This window comes from Colius striatus, chromosome W, assembly GCF_028858725.1.
Source record: "Colius striatus isolate bColStr4 chromosome W, bColStr4.1.hap1, whole genome shotgun sequence".
Taxonomy (NCBI): domain Eukaryota; kingdom Metazoa; phylum Chordata; class Aves; order Coliiformes; family Coliidae; genus Colius; species Colius striatus.
This window is the reverse complement of record NC_084789.1, coordinates 9516896-9541127: the sequence shown is the minus strand read 5'-3', so window position 1 is coordinate 9541127 and position 24232 is coordinate 9516896. Positions and strand designations below refer to the sequence as shown.

Below are 24232 nucleotides of genomic sequence, written 5' to 3'. Positions count from 1 at the left end.
ATCAGTCTACAATATGTTTATCAATGGCCACTCCAGATAATCCTTTTTCTACCTGTTTGGTGGGAGTTCCATCAGACGTGGCACAATGGCCTGTACCAAATGCATTAAAACCAAATCCCTTAGTTAAGGGTAATGGCAAAGTTGACAGCTGGGATTTGATCATTTCATGGTTGCCAATAATGACAACAGAGCCACAGGAGTTAGAATTATTGGGATCTATAAAGATGGATTTTTGTGTTATGTTTACTTTTACCAGCAATACCAAAACATTTGGGACAGAATGTGGATCCCATCCTGGGCGTGTATAAGAACACAACATCTTGGTGCAATTGTACTTCACCAAAAAGATCCAGGTCTTGTGCCTGTACAGTTACCAAAGGGAATTTTTCTGATCTGTGGGGACCAGGCATGGCCTGGAATACCCTCGAGATTACAAAGGGGACCACGCAGTTTGGGACAACTGACGATCTTGATGCCTAATCACACAATGATTTAGAAACATCATTGTCCAAAACAATTTGTGCATGCATTTACTGGTGAATGTGATGACTATGTTACCTTTGGTCTCCCTCAACAATAATAGCAACTAGTATATTTGCTCCAGGTGTAGGAGTATCTGCTTTATTAACTCAGCTATGCAAATTAGGATACTGGCCTAGCAAACAAAGTAACCAAACCTCAATGACATTAGAAGACTTGATTAGTAATGTAAGTAGTATTAGCCATACAACTTTGCAACATAGACCTGCTAGAGATTTTACCTTTAGCACAAGTATAATAACTTTGTTTGTCAGCTGTGGTTTTTTTTTTCAGTGTATAAGAAGCAGCTTACCAGGCATGAGTTGCTAAAACTAATGTGCAGATTGTCCTTGAGCTACTCTCGACTGTGAGAAACGAAGAAGCAAAAATACCTACGAGATAACAGCTTCGATCAAGGAGGAGGCTGAGGCAGCGTGTGAAACTGCAAGGATTATCACAGAAAACTACAGCTGGCTTTTGGAGAAAGAACCAATTAGAAGTACTATAAACACGCTAGTTTAGCTGCTGATTATGGAGGTCTGATGCTTGTTAGTAAAATTTGAGTTATTAAAAACAGTGGAGCAGGCTGCCCGGAGGGGTCATGGACATACCAGCTATCCCCATGCATTGAGCCACGATATCCCTCACACTAGCCAGGGACAGGCAGTCGTTAAATGCGCTCACAGCTCAACAGTCTTAGGGAGGGGGAGAGCATGGGGCATAGAAGATATGAGTATAACAGTCTACTGAGTCTCTCTTGCAGATTGACGTGTTTCTTGGAGTGCTCACCGTGATGCAGATCAAGATGGAGTCACTCAACTATTGGCAGGATTGAATAGTGAAGTAGAACACGACCAGCACCTGGTCATATCTTCCTGCAATTGACTCAACTAGCATATGTGCTGGGCAGACACGTTATGTATCAGCCCGTGCCACAGGACACTGGAGTCATCGAGCATAGGGAGGGGGAGATGTGGTAGGCGTCCGGAAGATCTGGGGTTGTAACGTGTGAGGTGGAAGGTACAGAAGAGGTGGGCACAGGGTGGAGTGAGAGGAGGTGCTGGTGGTGGCAGATGTGAGCACATGGTGTAAACAAGGGGTTGAAGTTTGGCAGATGGATGTCACTCATGTGGCAGAGTTTGGAAGACTAAAATATGTGCATGTAACCATAGACACATGGAGCAAATTCGTTTGGGCAACAGCACAGACAGGGGAGAGGGCCATACATGTGGAGCGTCATTTATATAGTTGTTTTGCAATAATGAGAATTCCTCAGAAAATAAAGGCAAACAAGGGGCCAGCCTATATAAGTAGAAGCATAGAACAGTTTATGAGGCAATGGGGAGTTAAACATGTAGCAGGGATTCCCCATTCCCCCACAGGACAGGCCATAATAGAAAGAGCTAATGGGACTGTAAAAAGATATCTTGGTAAATATGGGGATGTTAAAGACCCACATATGAAATTGTTAAAGGCCTTATTTGTTATGAACCACCTGTGTGTGTTTGGGGAACAGAAGCTACCACCTGTAATAATACATCATAATCCAAAGGTACAAAAGGAGAGACAGAAAGAAATATGGGTTAAATATCGTGACCCTAAAACAGGGATATGGCAGCCTCCGGCCAAAGTATTATACTGGGGACGTGGGTATTTGTGTGTTGATTCTCCCACAGGATCCATTTGGGTGCCAGCCAGGTGGACAAGAGCTGTCCTTGAAGCTGTGGAGATCAAACCATCTGACGAAAAAGGACAGGAAGAGATTGGAGAATAAATACACCCTCATCTTGTGGTCATTGGAGGACTGGCTAACAATCAAAAGACTGAAGGTTATATAACAAAAAGACAGTGAATTTAATGAATAATAATGAGGTGTTTTGTTATAATCATAGCTTTTAGTGTAACTATAATTGCTAACAGCTTGATGCATTTTAATCAGCCTAGAGATAATATTTGGATAACCTTTGCTAATCAAACTGGTCAATCATCTCTTTGTCTTAGTTTGGGAGGAGTTACTAATCCTTTTAAAACGTGTTTGATAGGATTGCCCCTGTGAAATCCGGAGGAATTTTGTGGACTAGTAGACAATAACACCTTGTGTAATAGGACGGGGCTGAACACAATTAGCGACTATCACGATCATTCAATGGGAAAGGTCAATGTGAGATAATTAAGTCCCTTAATACCACATTAGCCTCACTCCCTGAGGAAATAGACTTGTTTGGAAGTGCCAATGCAAGCTTTGGTACTAATGGAACTGGGGGAAATTGGATAAGTTTTATGCCACGGGATATCCATGACTTTAATAGAAATCGAAAATATTGGGCCACCTTAGACTCTTCTTTGAAGTCAGAAACGGTATTTAAGCAATTGTATTCCAGCTGTAATGGCTCTAGTATTACATCACCGAAGAAATTGCCCACGGGTATATTTTTAATCTGTGGAGAAAGGACCTGGAAAGGAATACCAGTAAATCCCCCGGGTGGACCCTGTTATTTGGGGAAACTCTCTTTATTCCACCCTAACTTAACAATGCTAATGCAGCTTGCTGACCATAATAATAGCTCCCGCAAAAAATGTAGTTATTATGAGTTTGATTGTACTGATATTGGTCCCCCACGATTTTGGAGTGAACTAAAGCAAGTCATAGTTGCCACCCTTTTGCCAGGAGGAGCAGCCAATAAGGCCATGAACTTGGCTAAACAGTTAGGATGTTGGACTAAAGATGAGTTAAATAAAACTTCAGAAATTATTGATATGTTAACAGCTGACGTTCAAAGTGTAAATCATGCAGTGTTACAAAATAGAGCTGCCATAGACTTTTTATTATTAGCCCACGGACATGGATGTGAAGAATTTGAGGGCATGTGTTGTATGAACCTGTCGGACCATTCCACCTCGATACATGCCAAACTGAAAGAACTTCAACAGGGATTACATCAGTTGAAACAAGAAGAGAGATTAGGACTTGAAGGATGGCTTAAGGGATGGGGAATAGGCCCTTGGTTGCAAAATGTTATAATGTATGGAATTGGCTTTATGGGTATTGTTTTATTTGTATTGTTAGTGTTTCCCTGTTTTATAAATTGTATTCAACGGACAATAGAAAGAACATTTGAGAGGATGTGGCAGGCTAATATCATTTTCCAAAAAGAAAATGGGGGAAATGTGTGGAGTTTTGTGGAGACTTGGCTAGAGGAAAGAGGACATGATAGAATACAGCTGGTTAGGCAGTAAGCATTAAGCAATAAGATATTGGACCCTTGCTCAAGGACATGAGAGCAAGAGAGTTGTATGATAACAGGATGAGAAAACAGGAGCTTAGTTTGGGTTGAGCAGCCACAAGCATCCAAAGTATGTTGAAACAGGGGCAGGTTTGCATCTAACTGGGAACCAATGATGAGCTTAGCTTTTGCAATATGTATGAGGCTGATTATTGTATCTATAAAAGAGTTGTATCTTTGCAAATAAAGTTGAGGCTTGTTGCACTACAGGGTGGGCTTGTCTCCCCTCGTCTTCAGAAGATTATTACAATAGCAGTAAAAAAATGACAAAATACTTGTATCATGGCAACAGAAGAGCAGAATGAGGCTGTTTGGCTTTTGTCTGCCCATGCTTCACCAATAAATTTCCTAATTATTCGGAAGTATTTACCCACGACCCTCATTCAGTCTTTCTGCTACTCCAGCCCTGCCTTTCTCATGGAGTAGACAACACAAAACAATTACTTCAGTCTGATGATTTGGTAAGCTAAAAGATCACCAGGAAAGCAATTTTCATATGGCATCAGCAATTCCTATCTGTATGTGCTTGTGCAGGTCCCTCAACCAGAGAGAAATAATCAGAGCAGAATCTGTTAGCTGTTTGCATCTGTTCTGCCGACACTAAGCAGGAGCAGGGACTGCAGGTTGCCACAGAAGTGGAGGAGCAGAATCTTTGCAGATTCCCAAGAAGGAGGAAGGTTAGGACTCTCATCTGTCATGGATAATTTTTTTTTGCACTCATGTCTAGCATCTGCAGTACTAACCAAAGCTGATGAGATTAATGGATGCACCTCTGAAGATAAACAGAGGGGTTCAGGAGAAAAAAAAAAATCGCTTTTTCATTACCAAATACAAACTATAGGATAACATTCTCTTCTATTGATACACTGCCAGACACTGCTCTGTTCATGATTCATTAGGTAACTGCAATTTTCATACAACATAAAGCACAAGCTTTAGAATAGGGGCAGAAAAAACTAACAGTTTCTAACCTCTATCCCTCCCTGTCTGCCTGCAATGATTTGGTCATTCTGAATTCCACACCATACCTGCATGATCACAGAACTTCAGATTCAGTTATTATAAACTACTTTTTGCCTTTTTTTTCTCTAAAGGGTGTTTGAGGGAATCACAGCTGGTTCCTGGCTAAACTTGCTGAGTGAAAGACAATATACTGTCACTTTAAAGCCTTTTTGCACAGTATGTGCCATGAACTTTTGAGTTAAAATGCAATGGGTTGTATGAACACAGAACGGTTCAGGTTAGAAGGGGCCTCAGGAGGTCACTGTAGTCCAAGCTCAAAGCAGGGTTAACTCTGGAGTCAGTCCAGGGTACAAAGGCCCTTCTCCCATCTGAAGCACTTTGCCCTTTACTTCTTAAGCAAAGAGCTCTGTTGAACTGATGCCACACACCTAGTCTCGGTCTGACAAGTGTTATTGGTGTGAAATGCGTTCCCTTGATTTGTGTCAATGTGGATCAATGAATATGGATGATAATTTTTGGTAGCTTTATTTGTTCTTGTGTAACTTGTTCTTGCTTTTCGTAACGGCAGCTTGACAGGTGTCTTGGAAGACTAGCTTGAACCAGGTTTTGATAAGGAGGGTGTTTCTGCTTCTTGTAACAGCAGCTTGGCAGATGTTTTGGGGAGATTAGCTTGAACCAGTTTTGCAGAGATATACACACAGAGGTCGCCTGGGGGACACCATGAGGAAGACTACTGACTTCCTCCAACGACCACCTAAAGAGGGTGAAAAAGACCCCCCTCCGAGATGGAACAAAGCATGCGCGAGAAGTAGAGGATCCCTTCCCAGAAATGATTAACATTTTTCAGCCCCTTCGAGGAAAAGTCATGAATACGTATGAGGCCTATCCTACTTAATGTGAACTCGGAATGTGACGGGTGTGTGTCCTGATAGAGAAGAGGCTCTCAATGCACCCAGGGCTGTTTGCTTGCTCTTATTCATCCAATAAATTCCTAAACTCAACTGGAATCCTGTTCGGGGATACTTCATTTATCACAATTGGGGGCTCATCCGGGATGGTCTTGGTTCCTGAATTCTGACTTGATTTAGGAGGGGCGCCCCACCATTTGGTGGCTCCTGATCAGGTCGGGTCAGGACTAACACCAGCCTGAACCTGAATAGGGGCAAGCAAAGAATTTGATTTTTATGAGCTCCCTTGCTGGCTGCAGCAGTTTATTTTGCCCATAATTCTGCACGCGAAGATCCGAACAAAGACGACGGAGTCGTAAGTATTTAAGGCGTATACCATTCGGTTGAGTGGGATTCGGTTGCCTGTGTGTGTAAGAGTGTGATTGAGACGGAACCTGGTTCCGAAGCGAGTGTGGAGGTCTTCTAACCGCGGTTCCAATCTCCCACGAGGGACTTGGCCGGTGAAGGACCAAAGCGATTCCTATAGTATTCGTGGGTAGGTGATAGGTCCTAAACCCCCTGCAAGACACTCTTACTGGTAACCAAGGGCTGTAGGAATTGCCACAGTAAAATTCGTAGATGGGTCAGAAAAAGTCAAAGACCCAGGACCTAAAGAAAGGGAGCAAATTACCAGACATACTATCAGAAAGTCCATTAGGAATAATGATTAGGGATTGGAATGAAAGGGGCCCCAGAAAAGGAAAAAGTAAATTAAAATTAGTCCAATATTGTATGATTGAATCGCCGAAGAAACCTTTAAAGCCATATATCTTTTGGCCTGTTTTTGGATCTTTTGAGGACTGGATTTGCCAGGTCTTAAATATATATGCTAATTCAAAGGAACCTTTTAGTCAGGAGGAAAGTGATTATGCAGGATTATGGATTAGGACTTCACGTCCTTTTCCGGCCTCAATACTTACATTGAAAGCAGATGAAAAGTTTGAGGAAGAAGAAGGGGATAAAAATGGAAAAGTAAAGGAAAAAGATGATAAATGGGAGCCACTAGATAACTTACCGCCTCCATATTCTAACAATCCACCTCCAGCGGCGGCTCCCCCTCTAGTGGCCGTAGTACCTCCACCAGCGCCACCGTTGCCCCTGCCTCCACCACCAACAGCACCGGAATTAGATCTACCTCCGGCTGCATGTACGAGAAGTAGGACTGCCACATCTGAGGGAGCTTCTCTATATCCCTTACGAGAGGTACCCCTCGGAGGTAATCAGGGAGGCATTGGGTTTGTGGCAGTCCCTTTAAATACCACAGATGTAAGAAATTTTAAAAAAGAAATGGGGACCCTATTAGATGATCCCCTTGGGGTAGCTGAAAAATTAGACCAATTCTTAGGCCCCAATACTTATACCTGGGAAGAAATACAATCCATTTTAGGGATCTTATTTACTGCTGAGGAAAGGGGTATGATTAGACAAGCTGGAATGAGAATTTGGGAAAGACAAAATCAGGCTGGACCTCCTGGGGATCATAAATGGCCAAATATGGACCCTCACTGGGATCACCAACAACCCCAAGGGAGGCAGAACATGAGAGACCTGAGAACATTAATTATCCAAGGGATAAGAGAAGCGGTCCCCCGAGGACAAAACATTAATAAAGCATTTAATGAGGAACAAGGGAAAAACGAATCACCAACGGAATGGTTAGAAAGGTTAAGAAAAAGTTTACAAATGTATTCTGGAATAGATCCAAATACAGTGGCTGGGACTGCACTCCTTAGAACACAATTTGTAGCAAAATCATGGGGGGATATAAGAAGAAAATTGGAAAAATTAGAAGACTGGCAAAATAGAGGATTAGAGGAATTCTTAGAGAAGCTCAAAAAGTCTACATAAGGAGGGATGAAGAAAAGCAAAAAGCAAAAGCAAAAATTTTTGTAGCAGCCATAAGAGAGAGTAAGAAAACTGAAATCTCATCTGGGGAGAAAGGGAAAAAGAAAATAGAGATGACACCCCAGGGACGACCTTCTAGAGAGAGGTCTGGTATTCCTGTCTGTTACTACTGTAACAAGAAGGGGCATATTCAGAAGAATTGTAGAAAACGGGAACAAGATGAAAAAATGTTTAAAGAGGAATAGGGGAGTCAGGGGCTATATTTGTTGGGGACGTCAACATCAACAGAGCCCTTGATAAAATTACTAATAGGTCCCCATAAGGAAGAAGTTTTATTTTTAGTCGATACGGGTGCTGAAAAGTCAACCATCCAAAAGCTCCCAAAAGGGATAGAAAAAGAGAAAAATTATATTTCAGTAATTGGGGCAAAAAGAGAACCCTTTAAAGTGCCCATTTTAAAAGATGTAGAAATAGAGTCAGAGAAGAAAATTTACCTTAATGATTTGTTGTTACTCCCTGAAGCAGAATATAATTTACTGGGGAGAGATCTGATCCTGAAATTAAATCTAAGCATCCAGAGTCAAGGGGACAAGTTACAAATTAAGTTATATCCCCTAACACAAGAAGATGAGAAAAATATTAATCCCTTAGTATGGTATGAAGAGGGAGAAACTGGAAAAAAAGAAATGGACCCCATAAGTGTTCAAATAATAGACCCACATCGTCCAATAAGAATCAAACAATACCCCATATCCATGGAAGGTCGGAAGGGGTTAAAACCAGTGGTTGACAGACTTTTAGAACAGGGGACTTTGGAACCCTGTATGTCACCCCATAATACACCTATCCTCCCTGTAAAGAAACCAGATGGATCATATAGAATGGTACAAGATCTAAGGGCTGTAAATCAGCGAACCATCACTAAATTCCCTGTGGTGGCAAATCCTTATACACTATTGAGTCATATTTCTCCAAAATATACTTGGTATAGTGTGATAGATTTAAAAGATGCATTTTGGGCTTGTCCTTTGGACGAGGGGTCCAGAGATTATTTTGCTTTTGAATGGGAGGATCCTGAGACAGGACGAAAGCAACAACTAAGATGGACTGTGCTGCCACAGGGGTTTACGGAATCACCAAATTTATTTGGACAAACTTTAGAAAGAATTTTGCAGGATTTTTTAATACCCAAAGAAATTAAATTATTGCAGTATGTAGATGATCTATTAGTGGCAGGGGAAACTGAGGAAGAGACTCGAAAGGCTACCATAAAGTTGTTAAACTTTTTGGGAGAGAGAGGATTGAAAGTGTCCCGGTCAAAATTACAATTTGTAGAACAAGAAGTAAAATACCTAGGACATTGACTAAATAGAGGAAGAAAAAAATTAGACCCTGAACGAGTATCTGGGATTTTATCTTTAAGACCACCAAAAACAAAAAAAGAAATTCGGCAGATATTAGGATTGTTAGGATATTGCAGACCATGGCTTGAAAATTATAGTGAGAAAGTAAAATTTTTATATAACAAATTAACTAACAACCAACTTAAGTGGCTTGCAGAAGATGACCAGAGATTTGAGGAAATAAAGAGTGCATTAATACAAGCACCTGTACTGAGTCTCCCAGACTTAGAGAAACCTTTTTATCTTTTTGTAAATACCTCAAATCAAACAGCGTATGGAGTCCTCACTCAGGACTGGGCAGGAACCAAAAAGCCTGTGGGATATTGCTCTAAACTACTTGACCCAGTAAGCAGAGGATGGCCTGCTTGTCTCCAAGCCCTAGTCGCGACGGCTTTATTAATAGAGGAAGCCAGGAAAATTACCTTCAGTGCACCCTTAAAGGTGTACACCCCACATAATGTTAGGACAGTTTTACAACAAAAAGCAGAAAAATGGTTAACGGATAGTCGGATTTTAAAATATGAAGCAATATTAATAGATTCCCCTGACCTAGAATTAAAAGTAACATCTGCACAGAGCCCAGCACAATTTTTATTTGGAGAACCATTAGAGGTACTACAACACAATTGTTTAGAAATAATCGAGACCCAAACAAAAGTTAGACCTGACTTAAGAGATACTGAACTAAAAGAAGGGGAAATACTGTTCATCGACGGATCTTCTCGAATGGTGAGGGGAAAGAGAAAATCGGGGTATGCAATAATAAATAAAGGGTTAGACATAGTAGAGTCAGGACCCGTGAGCCCAACATGGTCAGCTCAAGCTTGTGAGTTGTATGCCCTTTATAGGGCCTTAGAATTATTGAAAGGAAAGAGCGGGACTATATTCACGGACTCTAAATATGCATATGGGATAGTACATACTTTTGGAAAAATTTGGGAAGAAAGAGGCTTAATTAATACCCAAGGGAAGAATTTAATACATCAAGAATTAATAATAAAAATCCTAAAAACTCTAAGGGAACCAAAGAAAATAGCCATAGTACATGTAAGAGGACACCAAAAAGGATTAGATTACCGAACTAGAGGAAATAACTTAGCAGATAGGGAAGCTCAGGAAGCAGCTCTCAGGGCTCAGACGATTAAAGTCTGTGTAGTACAAACTAAGAGAGGCAACAATGAAAAGGAACAAGAACAAAGAGAAAAGAAATTTACCCCTGAGGAATTAAATAAGTTGGAGAAAATAGGGGCCAAATTAGAACAAGGGAAGTGGATGTTACCTGATGGGAGGGAAATGTTGTCAAAAGCCCTTGCTAGACACATTATGGAACGCTTACATGCACAAACGCATTGGGGTACAGAAACCTTAAGTGATCATTTTCTTAAACAATTTGGCTGTATTGGAATCTTTGAAATAACAAAGCAAATTACACGGGGTTGCTTAACGTGTCAAAAGATAAATAAGAAAATATTTCGACAAGTAGCAACTGGAGGAAGAAAAACAGCTTATAGACCTTTTGAAAGAGTACAAGTTGATTTTACAGAATTACCCAAGGTGGGAAGGGTAAAATACTTACTAGTAATCGTGGATCACTTAACACAATGGGTAGAGGCTTACCCTGTGGCACGAGCCACGGCACAGATGGTAGTAAAAATTTTATTAGAACACTTAGTACCTAGATATGGGATAATCCAGTACATAGATTCAGACCAAGGCACGCACTTTACTTCTAAAGTAATAAAATTATTATGCCAATCACTAGGTATCCAGTGGGAATACCATACTCCCTTGCACCCACAGAGTTCAGGAAAAGTAGAAAGGATGAATCAAACAATAAAACAACAGCTAGCTAAATTGATGATTGAGACCCAAATGTCTTGGACAAAGTGCTTGCCATTGGCACTTTTGAATATAAGAACTAAACCTCACAGTGAAACTGGATTATCACCATATGAAATGTTATATGGCATGCCCTATTCCCAAGGGATGCCTCTAGAGAACAATACAATTGAGGATCAAACTATCCAGAAATATGTGGTAACCATTGGGAAAAGATTAAAAGAATTAAGGGAAATTGGGATGTTAGCCCAGACTCCACCGCTTGGATTTGCAATTCACCAATTAGAACCAGGAGATAAAGTTCTAATAAAAGCATGGAAGGAAGAAACCTTATCTCCTCTCTGGGAGGGACCTTTTCTTGTTTTATTAACTACAGAGACGGCTGTGAGAACTGCTGAAAAGGGATGGACCCACGTTTCACGAGTAAAAGGTCCAGTGAAAGAATGGAAAGTCGCATCTGAGCCTGGAGAGACTAAATTGACCTTCAGACGATCTTGAAAGAGCACGCAACAAAGGAGACTTTGTGACGGTAACTGAGAGTGGTGGTAAGATCATTTTGCGAAAAATTCCCTCCCTCAACACCTAAGCACACTTTGAAGATAAAGTGCTGTTACAATAAGGTAGGGAGAAACTCCACACAAGTTTAAAGGATTGTTAGGCCACGTGTTAGAAACTGAACTAAATAAACCAGGAAATCCCTTTAATACTGAAGTTTGGCAAAAACCATACGAGTCTCATTTAGCATGATTCATATGAGACCCCTGAAGAATACCCCTGCTGCCATGAAGATGAATAACCCCGCTGCTGGAAGCACCCCAGTAGGCGGTGGAGGCAGAGGAGTAAAAAGGTGGGGTTTGATTTTGTTTGTATGGATCAACCTAATCATACATGGAGTTTCAGCCGATTCGTGCTCCAAATGCTACCAACAAGTGGCATATGGGAAACAAACGGTGTCAACTCTGGCCTATCATACCCACATAAATGCTGGGTGTTATAAAAGAACTCAATTGGAAAAATGCCAAACAGCAGGATTGACTCTTTGGGTAGCTGAGAATCTTGGCGACAAGACAGGAAGAGTAGTCTATGGCTATGGAACTTGTCCCAAGGGAGAGAAATATATATGTTTCACTCAAGGAGGAATGTGGGGGTATTCAGATGGAGGAGGACAACAAGATAGATTTAAAGAAGAATTAGTAAAGAATGTTACACGAAGATTAAAAACAACTCGCAAACGACCTCCTTCAACTTCAAAATCATTATATGAAAAACTCAAAGAAAGGATGAGCACATGGGATTTACCAACTAAAGGACAGAATTTATTTGTAGATTTGATGCAGAAAATAGCTACAGAATTGAATGTATCCTCTTGTTGGATATGTGGAGGGTCTCAGATGACTGAGCAGTGGCCATGGAGAGGAGAGAGTGTGGAACCCCAACAATTATTGGAATGGAACAACACCCATAAATCCAGCACAAGCAGACCTGAAGGATGGGTGCTAAGTCATGAAGTAATAGGCCAGTTTTGTATATCTAGAAATAGCAGTGATTTTACACAATATGTTGGACATACACCTTGCAAAATGATCTTGACCACTAACTCAACAAGTAGTACCTGGTGGCCAAAGTCACCCGATGGGTATTGGACTACCAACTGCCCTGGCAATCAAACTCAATGTTGGAAAAACAAAATGAATGCAAACCCATTTGAAGAAATTAGGGATTTGAAGTCCTTTTGGGAAAATCCTAGAAAAACAAATAGCAATTGGAAGTCTCCTGATGGGCTATTTTGGATATGTGGGCAAAGAGCATATAACGAATTACCAAAGAGATGGAGAGGTAGCTGTACCATTGGAATGATCCAACCCGCCTTTTTCTTGCTGCCAAAAATGAAAAATAATCATTTGGGAATACCTTTGTATGAGACCCTGAACCGAAGAAAGAGAAGTATATTAATAGGGGGAGCACAAAAGTGGAAAGATAATGAATGGCCCCCTGAACGAATCATTAATTATTATGACCCAGCTACATGGGCACAAGATGGAAGTTGGGGTTATAGAACTCCTATCTACATGCTAAACCGCATCATTCGGTTACAAGCAGTAGTTGAAATAATTACTAATCAAACTGCTTGGGCTTTAGAATTAGTAGCAAAACAATTATCTCAAACTCGAGCAGCCGTGTATCAGAATCGGCTAGCCTTGGATTATCTACTGGCAGCAGAAGGAGGCGTGTGTGGAAAATTTAATACATCTGAATGTTGTATAGAAATTGATGATCATGGGGATACAATTACAAAGATTGCAGATGAAATTAAACGAGTTGCACATGCACCTGTACAACGATGGGACTCAATTTTGAAGAATGACTGGTGGGATAATTTATTTGGCGGTGTTTGGTGGAAGAAATTAGGATTTATGATATTGTGTTCAATATTAAGCTTATTGTTTTTACCTTGTATGATCCCGTGTTTGATTAGACTGATCCACTCTATAATCCAAGGTATGCAAATTACTGCTATGCCCATAGATCCTGAAAAAGCAGTAAGCGGTAAAACCAACCCTTTGATGATATTAAAATTGAAGGAAGATCCAAAATTGATATCAATCAAACAAGTATTAACTCAGAAGCTAAAACACGAATCAATAGTATCAAAAAGAAAATGGGGGATTGTGAAATGTGTTCCCTTGATTCGTGTCAATGTGGATCAACGAATATGGATGATAATTTTTGGTAACTTTATTTGTTCTTGTGTAACTTGTTCTTGCTTTTCGTAACGGCAGCTTGACAGGTGTCCTGGAGGACTAGCTTGAACCAGGTTTTGATAAGGAGGGTGTTTCTGCTTCTTGTAACAGCAGCTTGGCAGATGTTTTGGGGAGATTGGCTTGAACCAGTTTTGCAGAGATATACACATGGAGGTCGCCTGGGGGACACCATGAGGAGGACTGCTGACTTCCTCCGACGATCACCTAGGGAGGGTGAAAAAGACCCCCCTCCGAGATGGAACAAAGCATGCGCGAGAAGCAGAGGACCCTTTCCCAGAAATGATTATCATTTTTCAGCCCCTTCGAGGAAAAGCCATGAATACGTATAAGGCCTACCCTACTTAATGCGAACTCGGGATGTGACGGGTGTGCATTCTGATAGAGCAGAGGCTCTCAGTGCACCCAGGGCTGTTTGCTTGCTCTTATTCATCCAATAAATTTCTAAACTCAACCGGAATCCTGCTTGGGGATACTTCATTTATCACATGGTGGTCAGATTATCTGGAGATTGAACTAAACAAAGTTTGGTAGTTGTTTTCCATGTAAAATACAGACATTGTCTTGAATGCTGAGATAAAATATGGGTTTAATCCAGTCCTGAGATCATTCTCTTCCCCTTAAAACAGGTTTACAAGTTCTGGTATAATAAAAAAATTAGCAACATCCTTGTTTACAGCAGGGCTTGAAAGCTGAAAGGCAGGAGGAATGCTCTTTTCTGAGGGTATCGAGTTTACTGGGATTTGGTTTGTTCCTACTTTTTTGATTACCAAAACCAAGTAATAAATATGAATTCTTTGCTTTCTTTCTGTGAACCCCCAGCTCTGAGCTGAGAGATGATTTTATGCTTCTGAGAACTGTAGTCACTTGGAAATTAATACATTTTTATGATTTCCAGCTAGAGAAACTAGAAATAATTTGTTATAAAATCAGTCATTAATCATTTATCAGTGCATTTCTTCCATGAGATTTAAAACTGATATAATTTAATCAATTTTAACCTATCTGGGAGAAAAAAATTTCAGCCTAAAGTGAGAGAAATACCTTTATTTCCCCGTAACTGGCAAATATGTCCAAGAAATTGCAATTTAGCTGTAAACTTTGTGACTTCCAAGTTTTGAACCTGTAGAAGATGGAGCCCATCATGAGCAGATGCCCTTTGTTAAGAACTTGACAATTTTTCTATTCAGAAGAAAGGAATAAATTTAATTCCCTGGAGAACCTCGGTGGCAATTGCTAGGACTGAATCTGCTTCTCCCAGTTGAATTTGTTTCTGTCTTTACCTTTTAGGTTAAAAAACCCAAGCAGAGATGTGACTCAGGGAAGTTGGGGTTAAAGTACTTGCTTTGAAAATTGAGACTTTCAGAATTAAATCAAAATAAAACAAAAAAGGAGATTTCTGCCCCACCAGCCCAAGCCCCCAGTGATGTTAATGTTTTCCAGAGTTACTTGAGAGGGTTTTGGGGAGAGTTCAGGCTACTCAGGATGGCTCAAGGTTGGCCCAGGGGTTTGCAGCTCCAGGCTGGAGCAGGAGGAAATGTCTCCATCCCCTTTTCCCTCCAGCACCCACCTTTCCACTGCCTTCCAGATTTGCTGGATTTAGGACTGAAAGGTGCCTCCCTCAATGCAGGCAGAAGGTGTTTTCTTTCTTTTCTCCCTTGTTTCCCCATTGATTAGGTACTCTAAGATTTACAATTTTCCTAGGTGCCTACAATCCCCTCAGGGGATGCTTGGTTCTTGTCACCCATACCCCCCCCAGTCTTATTTAAAATTTAAAGCTCATTGGGCATCTGATTAGCAATACAAAAAAAACAGTTATAGTAGAAGTTCTTTGTCTTAATCCCCTTGGCTTCATCCTGCAAAAACAACACTAACATTTCCTACATCCTCCTTCCCAAAAATTAAGGAGAGGAGTGGGAAAAAATCCGCAAAATTGAGGAGCGTGAAACCTGGAGGCTGTAAGTTTCTTTTTAATAAAAAACCTTTTTAAGAGGTTGCAGAGACTTTTCCTTTTTTTTTTTTTCCCCCCAGAGAAGAGCTTTTCACAAGTTTTAGGTGAAAACTCATTTTCACCATGACCACTTAAAAGCTGGAGTGGAGAGCTCCTAAATCTTCCACTTGTGACCAACACTGTGGGCTGCCTCTCTGGGTTTGGGGATGCCAGGGATTCTCAGCTACCAAACAGATCCAACAAACTGAGGGGACAGTGGGGAGGACCCAGCAGAAGAAGTAGTTTGCAAGGTCTGCCCATCCTCCTCTGTGGGATCAAAGAACTAGTAACTGGCAAAAAATGTAAACAGATCTTCAGATGATGAGACTGATTGTGGGCAAATGAAGTAATGTTACAGAATGCCCTCTTGTGAGTGTGAGAAGCAGCAGCATGAGTGGAAAACAGGCAAAGTCTGAAGGTCAGCAGGATGTAAAAGCAAAAACACATATAATGTAACTTTGACAATAAATTGGGGGCTTGCATGCAGCATGGCAGCATTTGCTCTTGACAATTCTCCCTGTTCAGCAGTCCTGAGTGGGTTTGGTGTGTTTCGGTGTGTCGTCCCAATCCCAGCTGTCCCGAGACCGGCACTCCTCACTGACAGAGGGGTCTAAGCCCTTGTGCACCTTTACATTTTTATTCTGTCCAGTTTGAAGCATGCAAATGACATGGGAGGGTCCTGTACTGAGTACTTGGGGGATGAAAAAGGCACTTGCCCAGAAACTTGTAAAAAATTAAGAAAACAAGTGGCACAGGAGAAAAATGCATCAATGATGGGGCTGGTGTCCTACATCATCTGGCATCTGCTTGGATGGCTTTTAGCTGCTGCAGGGAGAGGCAGGAGAAGCATTGCAGAGGCAGTTAGGGAGCAATCTGCTCACCAGGAAAGTTTTCCTTAACCTGTTTTTATGTAAGGAGCAGCCCAGCCCCATGGGAGTGTTTGTCCACTCCAAAGAGGTGTGTGATCGTTTAGCCCTACTGCCTTACCAGCTCATCTGCTCGTCACTGGTAAATGAGCAAGCTCTGTAGGGAATTGAGCTCAGAAATCTTTGCTGGGGTTTACCTGAAAATTGCAAGTTTATCCTGGGGATTGTGGAGCTGGGGGTATTGCAGGAGTCTCAGCTGGAAGATTTTCCTTGTTTCTGCAAGAGGTGCTGGAGGGGCATCCATGCATCTCCATCCGTCTGTCCTTGTCCTTGCATGTTTTCTGGTAACCCATGAGATGTTCTGCCCAGGCAATATCAAAACCCCCATGTCCCTGTTGAGGGGATGGGCTGGAGGAACGTTGGGGTTGGCCAAAGTGACCTTGGGAGGTCCCTTCCCACCCCAGCCCTGCACTGAGCCAAGGGCAGATGCCTTGGACCAAAGCAGGCTGGAGGTTTTACACCACTTGTGCATTGGTAGTGCCCTTGGGGAGCTGTGGGAAAGTTAAAGTAAGGTGATGTTTTAAGCTGGTTTTCCTAAAACCAATGGAATAACTTACTGAAGGGGAGTGGAAACAAGTTCCACGTTGGTTTATGTCCTGTGTCCATAGCCTGCTCTTGAAGGTGCTGGAGAGGTCTTCATGGTTTTAAGATTTAAAACAAAAATCATGTTTGAATTGAAACCTGCTCAGTCTTCTCCTCTGGCCAGAGTTAGCAATGTATGGGGCTTTCTGGAAGGGGGTCTTGTGAAGCTTGGGATCCTGCAGCCTGTTTTGGGGTCCTGCCAGCTCTTCCTGCAAGGGACACTACACAACTCTTGTCCCCTTGTCCCTCTTGGCAGAGGAGCAGAAGGCGTCATAGAGATGGTGCCGGGGATGGGGTGGGAGCAGCCGAGTGGGCACTGCCAGGGCAGCAGCGTGGGCATGAGAGCATGCCCATTCCTCCCAGCTCCTGATGCCAAGGAGCAGGAGAACACAGCCTTCCATCAGGGAAAAAAAACCCAAAACAACCAAACATAAAGCTGTCTGTCTGTCTCCAAGGAGTCCCACAATCCTTCAGGAAATGGGTCATTTATTTTATTGTAACTGACACTCAGGAGCCCTGACATGGTCAGAGCTGAAATGTCACACTTTTCTGGGTACTGTAATTGTCTGCATCCCTGTCAGAACAAGGTCCGTGCTTTATTTTTTAAGAGTAATCCACCAGGCTGAGTTTTAAGATGCTCTGAACATGGTCCACTTGTAATAAAAGCAGTGGTAGCTCCGAGCCTGTGGCCAGTGGAGTTCCACAGCGATTGGTTCTGGGGCCAGTCTTGTTCAATATCTTCATCAATGACCTGGATGAGGGGACAGAGTGTACCCTCAGCAAGTTCGCTGATGACATCAATCTGGGAGCACTGACTGATTCCCCAGAAGTCTGTGCTGCCATTCAGCAGGATCTCGACTGGCTTGAGAGTTGGGCAGAGAGGAACCTCATGAGGTTGAACAAGGACAACTGCAGAGTCCTGCATCTGGGAAGGAACAACCCCCTGCACCAGGACAGGCCGGGGATTGACCTGCTGAAGAGCAGCTCTGCAGAGAGAGACCTGGGAGTCCTGATTGATAATAAACTAAATATGAGCCAGCAATGTGCCCTCATGGCCAAGAAGGCCAATGGCATCCTGGGATGCATCAAGAAGAGTGTGGGCATCAGGTCAAGGGAGGTTCTTCTCCCCCTCTACTCTGCCCTGGTGAGGCCTCATCTGGAGTCCTGTGTCCGGTTCTGGGCTCCTCAGCTCAAGAGGGACAGGGAAGTGCTGGAGAGAATCCAGTGCAGGGCCACCAAGATGATCAGGGGACTGGAACATTTTTCATATGAGGAAAGACTGCGGGAACTGGGACTGTTTAGTCTGGAGAAGAGGAGATTGAGGGGAGATCTTATTAACATTTATAAATATCTAAAGGATGGGTGTCAGGAGGTTGGGACATCCCTCTTTTCTATAGTAGCTAGTAACAGGACAAGGGGTAATGGGATGAAGCTGGAACACAAAAATTTCCACTTAAATATAAGAAAAAACTATTTCACGGTGAGGGAGCAGTGGCACAGGCTGCCCAGAGGGGTTGTGGAGTCTCCTTCCTTGGAGGTCTTCAAGACCCACCTGGACATGTTCCTATGCGACCTGATCTAGGTGACACTGCTTCTTCCGGGGGGTTGGATTAGATGATCTCTAAAGGTCCCTTCCAACCCCTACCGTTCCATGATTCTATGATATATGTTATTCTTTTCTAAATACATGATGTATTCTATTATGATTGGATAACTCAGTCTATCATGCTCTGTTCCCCTTTTTCTTCTTGGACCAGACAGACTCTTTTTACATCATTACTGCTCTTTTCAATCATAGCAATTACACATTTCAGAATCAAAGGTACAATCATTAATGTCACTACGATGATCAGCAAAATAAACATGGCCATTTTAACTATCGACATTAACCATCCTTGTATTCCCCACGATGATAACAAATTGTCTAACCATCTCCACCCATCTGACACCTGTAAGTGGGACACTCCTTCTCTCAGCTTCTGTATACTGGCATGAATTGATTCCTAATGATCTGATAAGTTCATGCAGCACATTCCATCAAGATCCTCACATCCATGACCATGGGCTAAAAGCAAAAAATCAATAGCAGCTCTATTCTGCAAAGTTGCATATCTGATACTACTTACATCACTAATCAAGCCTTCTAACGCTATTGAGGTTTGATTACCTTGTTTGCTAAGCCAGCATCCTGATTTGCGTAGCTGATTTAATGAAGCAAATACTCCTACACCCGGAGCAAATATGCTGGTTGCTATTATTGCTGAGGGAGATCAAAGGGTAACATGGTCATCACATTCTCTAGTAAATTCATATACAAATCATATTGGAAGACTGTTTCCAACTCCTTGTGTGATTAGGCATCAAGATCGTCAGTCATCCCAAACTGCACGGTCCCCCTTGTGATCTCGAGGGTATTCCAGGCCATGCCTGGTCCCCACAGATCAGAAAAATTCCCTTTGGTAACTGTATAGGCACAAGACAAGACCTGGGTCTTTTTGGTGAAGTATAATTGCACCAAGATGTCGTGTTCTTATACATGCCCAGGATGGGATCCACATTGTGTCTCATTTTTTTGATATTGCTGGTAAAATCAAACTGAACACAAAAATCCATCTTTATAGATCCCAATATTTCTAACTCCTGTGGCTCTGTTGTCATTGTTGGCAACCATGAAATGATCAAATCCCAGTTGTCAACTTTGCCATTACCCTTAACTAAGGGATTTGTTTTTAATGCATTTGGTATAGGCCATTGTACCACATCTGATGGAACTCCCACCAAACAGGTAGAAAAAGGATTATCTGGAGTGGCCATTGATAAACATATTATAGACTGATTGATTGCTTTGGCCAGTGTAATCCACATGTTTTGCTTGGGTTGTTGAACTTGCCTAAAACCATTTACCACAATCATTTGAAGCATCAACAGTATGACAAAATTAATTTTTTACTTCTGATTAAAAAAAAAAATCCTTCACCAATGAGTCCAAAACAGAAACCACTTACCACAAACCTTCTTCACCTTTTTTTTTAATGTGTCACTGACTTCTCAATGTCAAAATGTTCTATTCTTCCAAGTTCCATTCCTGACACATAAACACCTTTGAAATTTTCCACTGTAAGAAAGCCACTATTTGTCATCACATTTACAGAAAAATGCACGACATCACGGCCAACAGTTTTTACACTCGTTGAGGCAACGGATTGAGGATGGATCAGCCGGCATTCTCGGAGACGTTGTCTCCACTGTCCTTCTGGCCATTCAGTTCTGCATCACGCAATTGATATGGCTTAGTCCACTTTGCTGGAATCCACCATGGTGCTTGATCTGTAATGACACATATATAACCTTGTCCTGTTAAATGTACTTCTGCAGATCCTTTCCATTGACCTGTTTTCAAGTCCTTGTATTGAACCAATATTTTAGAGTCTATGTTTTCTCTCCCCGAGCTCAATGCTGGTCCATGTACTACTGCAGGCGGTTCATCCCTGTTTCCCACCAATCGCAAAAAATTCAGTACATAAATCACCTTTTGTAGTCTGTTATGAGGAGATAGTCCAGTTTCTCCCCTTTTTTGTTTTTCAAGCATCTGTTTAATCGTGTGATGGCTCCCCTTGACGATGGCCTGATCTATTGGAGAATGTGAAATACCTGTTGTATGACGAATTCCCCAGAGTTGTAAGAAGCGATGAAGTCGCTGACTGACATATCCAGGGCCATTATCTGTCTTTATTGCTTGAGGTACTCCCATTGCTGCAAAACAACCTCTCAAATGTTCAATCACATATTTAGCAGATTCACCTGTCAAGGCTGTAATCCAAATGATAGCAGAAAAAGTATCAATAGTAACATGCACATATTTCAGTCGACCAAATTCATTAATGTGAGTAACGTCCATCTGCCATAATTGCAGTGGTCCAAGATCTCAAGGGTTAATTCCAATGCCAATGCCTGTTCCTGCTTTCTGGCAGTCAGGACAGGACTGTACAATACCAATGGCATCATTAAGAGATATTCAAAATTGTTTGTGTAGCATTTTAGCATTTTGGTGAAAAAAGGAATGAGCTTGTCGGGCTTGAGTAAAACAATCTACTGGAGGACCTGACCAGACTGGAGTTACCAACCTGTCAGCTCAATCATTTCCGAATGTTAAACCTCCAGGTAGTCCTGAATGATTTCTGATATGCATTATAAAATAAACATGTTGTCTGTTATTAAGTAATGATAACAAGTGTTGTAAAAGTTGCCACAAAACCCTATTGCTGACTTCTTTTAGTATAGCTCTCTCCAAGCATTGCACAATTCCTACAACATACAAAGAAACAGATACAATGATAATTGGAACATTTGACCGGGTAGAAAAAACCCATACAACTGCTTTTAATTCTAGTGTTTGTAAAGAGTCTCCAGTCTGTCCCTCAAGCATATGATCATTCAATTTTGCTGACTCCTGCCAAGTTATGGCTGCTTTGAGATTATTTTTACTTGCATCTGTAAAGACTGTAAGGCCTTCAACTGGAGTTTCTGATCAATATGGAACCTCCTCAAAAATTTGATTCTGCAAAATTGCATAAAACTTATGTGGATAATATACATTTGAAATAGTTCCCTGAAACCCTTCCAATGCAGTCTGTAAATCCTCACTGTGACAAAATCCCCAGTCTAAATACGCTTGAGTTAAAGGACACAGAATTCAATCTGTGTCTTTGCCAGCAATTTCAATAATTCTGGTGTGGCCTTTCATTATCAAAAGACCAAATGCTTCCAATCTAGTGAAAACTGGTTTTGGCAATCGAGAAGCTAAAAATATGCATTCCAAAATTTTCAATGGTTGAGGTTCACTTTCCACCCAATGAGCTATAAGGGCATAGGGGTATTTTCCGTTTCCCCCATTGATTAACATGAGCTCTATAGGCATATGTGATGTAAAACGACTTGCAGTGGTGCTAGATATCTTGTTTGCAATAGATTGTAGTGCTATCTATTGCTTCTGAGACAAAGCTCGAGAATCATCTCATAAGTACTGCTTCTCAGTCGAGGCATAAGTGACTCTAAATCCTCATTAGTAATTCCACACAGAGAACGTACCCACTGTATGTCTCCCATCAGTTTTTGGATATCTGCTAGGTTTTTGATATCTGTTTTGATCTGATTTTTTTGTGGCCGAATTTGAGCACCAGGAATCACCCAACCAAGGTAGGACCATGGTACTTGGTTTTGAATTTTCTCAGGAGCAATCTGCAATCCAGATTGTTTTAACTCAGACTGTAAATAAGGTAAAACAACATTCACATCTAAATTTTGGGCTGCTATAAGGATATCATCCATATAGTGGTAAATTATCCAATCAGAATGTTTCCAGCTGATGGATGCCAACGCCCAAGCCACATATATTTGGCAAATGGTTGGCGCATTTTTTCATCCCTTCGGGAAGCACTACCCAGTGATAATGTCTTGTTGGCTTCTGCTTGTTCACAGATGGTACTGTAAAGGCAAATTGTTCTCAGTCATCAGGAATGGTAAAAAAGCAATCCTTTAAATCAATTATCAATAAGTCCCAATGTTCAGGTAGCATAACCGGTGAGGGTAACCCTGGTTGTAAGGCTCCCGTGTCTTTCATTACAGCATTAATGGCTCTTAAATCATGAAGCAAACGCCATTTCCCACTTTTCTTAGGAATAGTAAAAATAGGCGTATTCCAAGAACTCGGAGATGGAACAGTATGTCCCCTCTCTACTTGCTCTTCTACTAAACTGTGAATTGTGGACAGCTTTTCAGATGTTAACGAGCAGTGATCAATCCAAACAGGATTATCAGTTTCCCATTGAAGTTTAAGGATTGGTCATCCCCCAATGGCCGCAACTATAAAATGCTGGTTAGTCAGTCTCACTCCTAGCTGGCTCAATATATCATAAACATTCAAAACATATGGTCATGTCTGAGCAATTGAACCATCTGATATTGTGAAGCTAATAGCTGATTTACTGATTTGAGTTTATTGGATACCTCCAACTCCAAAAATTCCTCCACCCTTATTGTCCAAAGGCCATGTCACAGGCCAAAGAGACTTTGGTACAATAGTAACATCTGCCCCAGTGTCCAAAATAATTTGTATTTTTAACTGCTGTTGATTTGGACCGGTTAGTAATACCAGATCTTCAGGCTTTGATTTACGAATATCCATTGCAAACAGGATCTGAGGATCACCTGTGGATCCAAAACCTCCATTCCCTCTATGTTTCTCTCCTTTATTTGGCACCATAGATCTAAATGGTATGAGCTGAGCAATTTTAGACCCTTTTTTAATTGACACAGGCTCTGCACCATTATACCAATGACTCCTTCAAAGTCTGCATCAATTACCCCAGGCACAAATATACCTTGTCGTGATGTTGACGACCGACCAAGTAGCAAAGCACATAAACCATACCCTAACGGCCCTTTCATTTCAGGGCATTTCATTTCAGTTTCATTTGAAACTTTTGCTTTGTTTTTACACTGAGCTTTAGTGTGTCCAATTTTTCCACATTTAAAACACTTTAATCCTCTACCTTCACACCCTTGCTGTACTAAAGGCTTTACTACTGCAGCAAAAGCATTGGCTAAAAGCTCTGCTTGTTCCTCATTAGACCCTACCCATGAGCAGACTTCTAACATCCCAGCAAGCGTAGCAGATTCAGGCAATGTATAAAGAATCCGTTTGCATTGTGAATTAGCATTCTCCAGTGCCAGCGATACTAAAAGTTTCTCTTTCACCTCATTATCTAAGTCTGGATGTTTTCCCAAGGCTTCTGTGAGCCTGTTTAAAAAAGACCCATATGGCTCCTTATCTTGTTGATGGATGGTGCTATAGGGGGAAAACTGTCTTCCCTAGATCTGGCACACTTTTCAACACTCATAAAGCTAATGATTGAGACAGCTGCAAAGCCTGAACAAGCCTAGTCTGAACAACAAGTCTAGCCTGTACTTGTTCATTTGCAAAAGGACCTCCTCCCAACAACATTTCATGTGTTATACCAAATATCGGATCATTTTGCCCCCGGTTTAAATTTTCCAGCTTCATGACAAAGGCGTTCCCAGTCATTAAGAAAATGAAGTCTTTGAGCTGACGACAGCAATAACTGTACTATACGATTAGTATCTGATGGAGTTAACAACGTACCCAGGAATATGTG

The 24232-nt window shown here is 41.6% G+C and overlaps 1 protein-coding gene across 1 annotated transcript; it reads left to right on the top strand.

Annotated features, from left to right (window-relative positions):
* The first annotated feature begins 5476 nt into the window (after positions 1-5476).
* Positions 5477-14854, top strand: LOC133628609 (endogenous retrovirus group 3 member 1 Env polyprotein-like). The gene is made up of 3 exons (XM_062016994.1): positions 5477-6029; positions 11149-12744; positions 14850-14854. The coding sequence occupies exons 2-3, from the start codon at positions 11544-11546 to the stop codon at positions 14852-14854; spliced, it is 1206 nt and encodes a 401-aa protein (XP_061872978.1). The 5' UTR covers positions 5477-6029; positions 11149-11543.
* The last annotated feature ends 9378 nt before the right edge of the window (positions 14855-24232 follow it).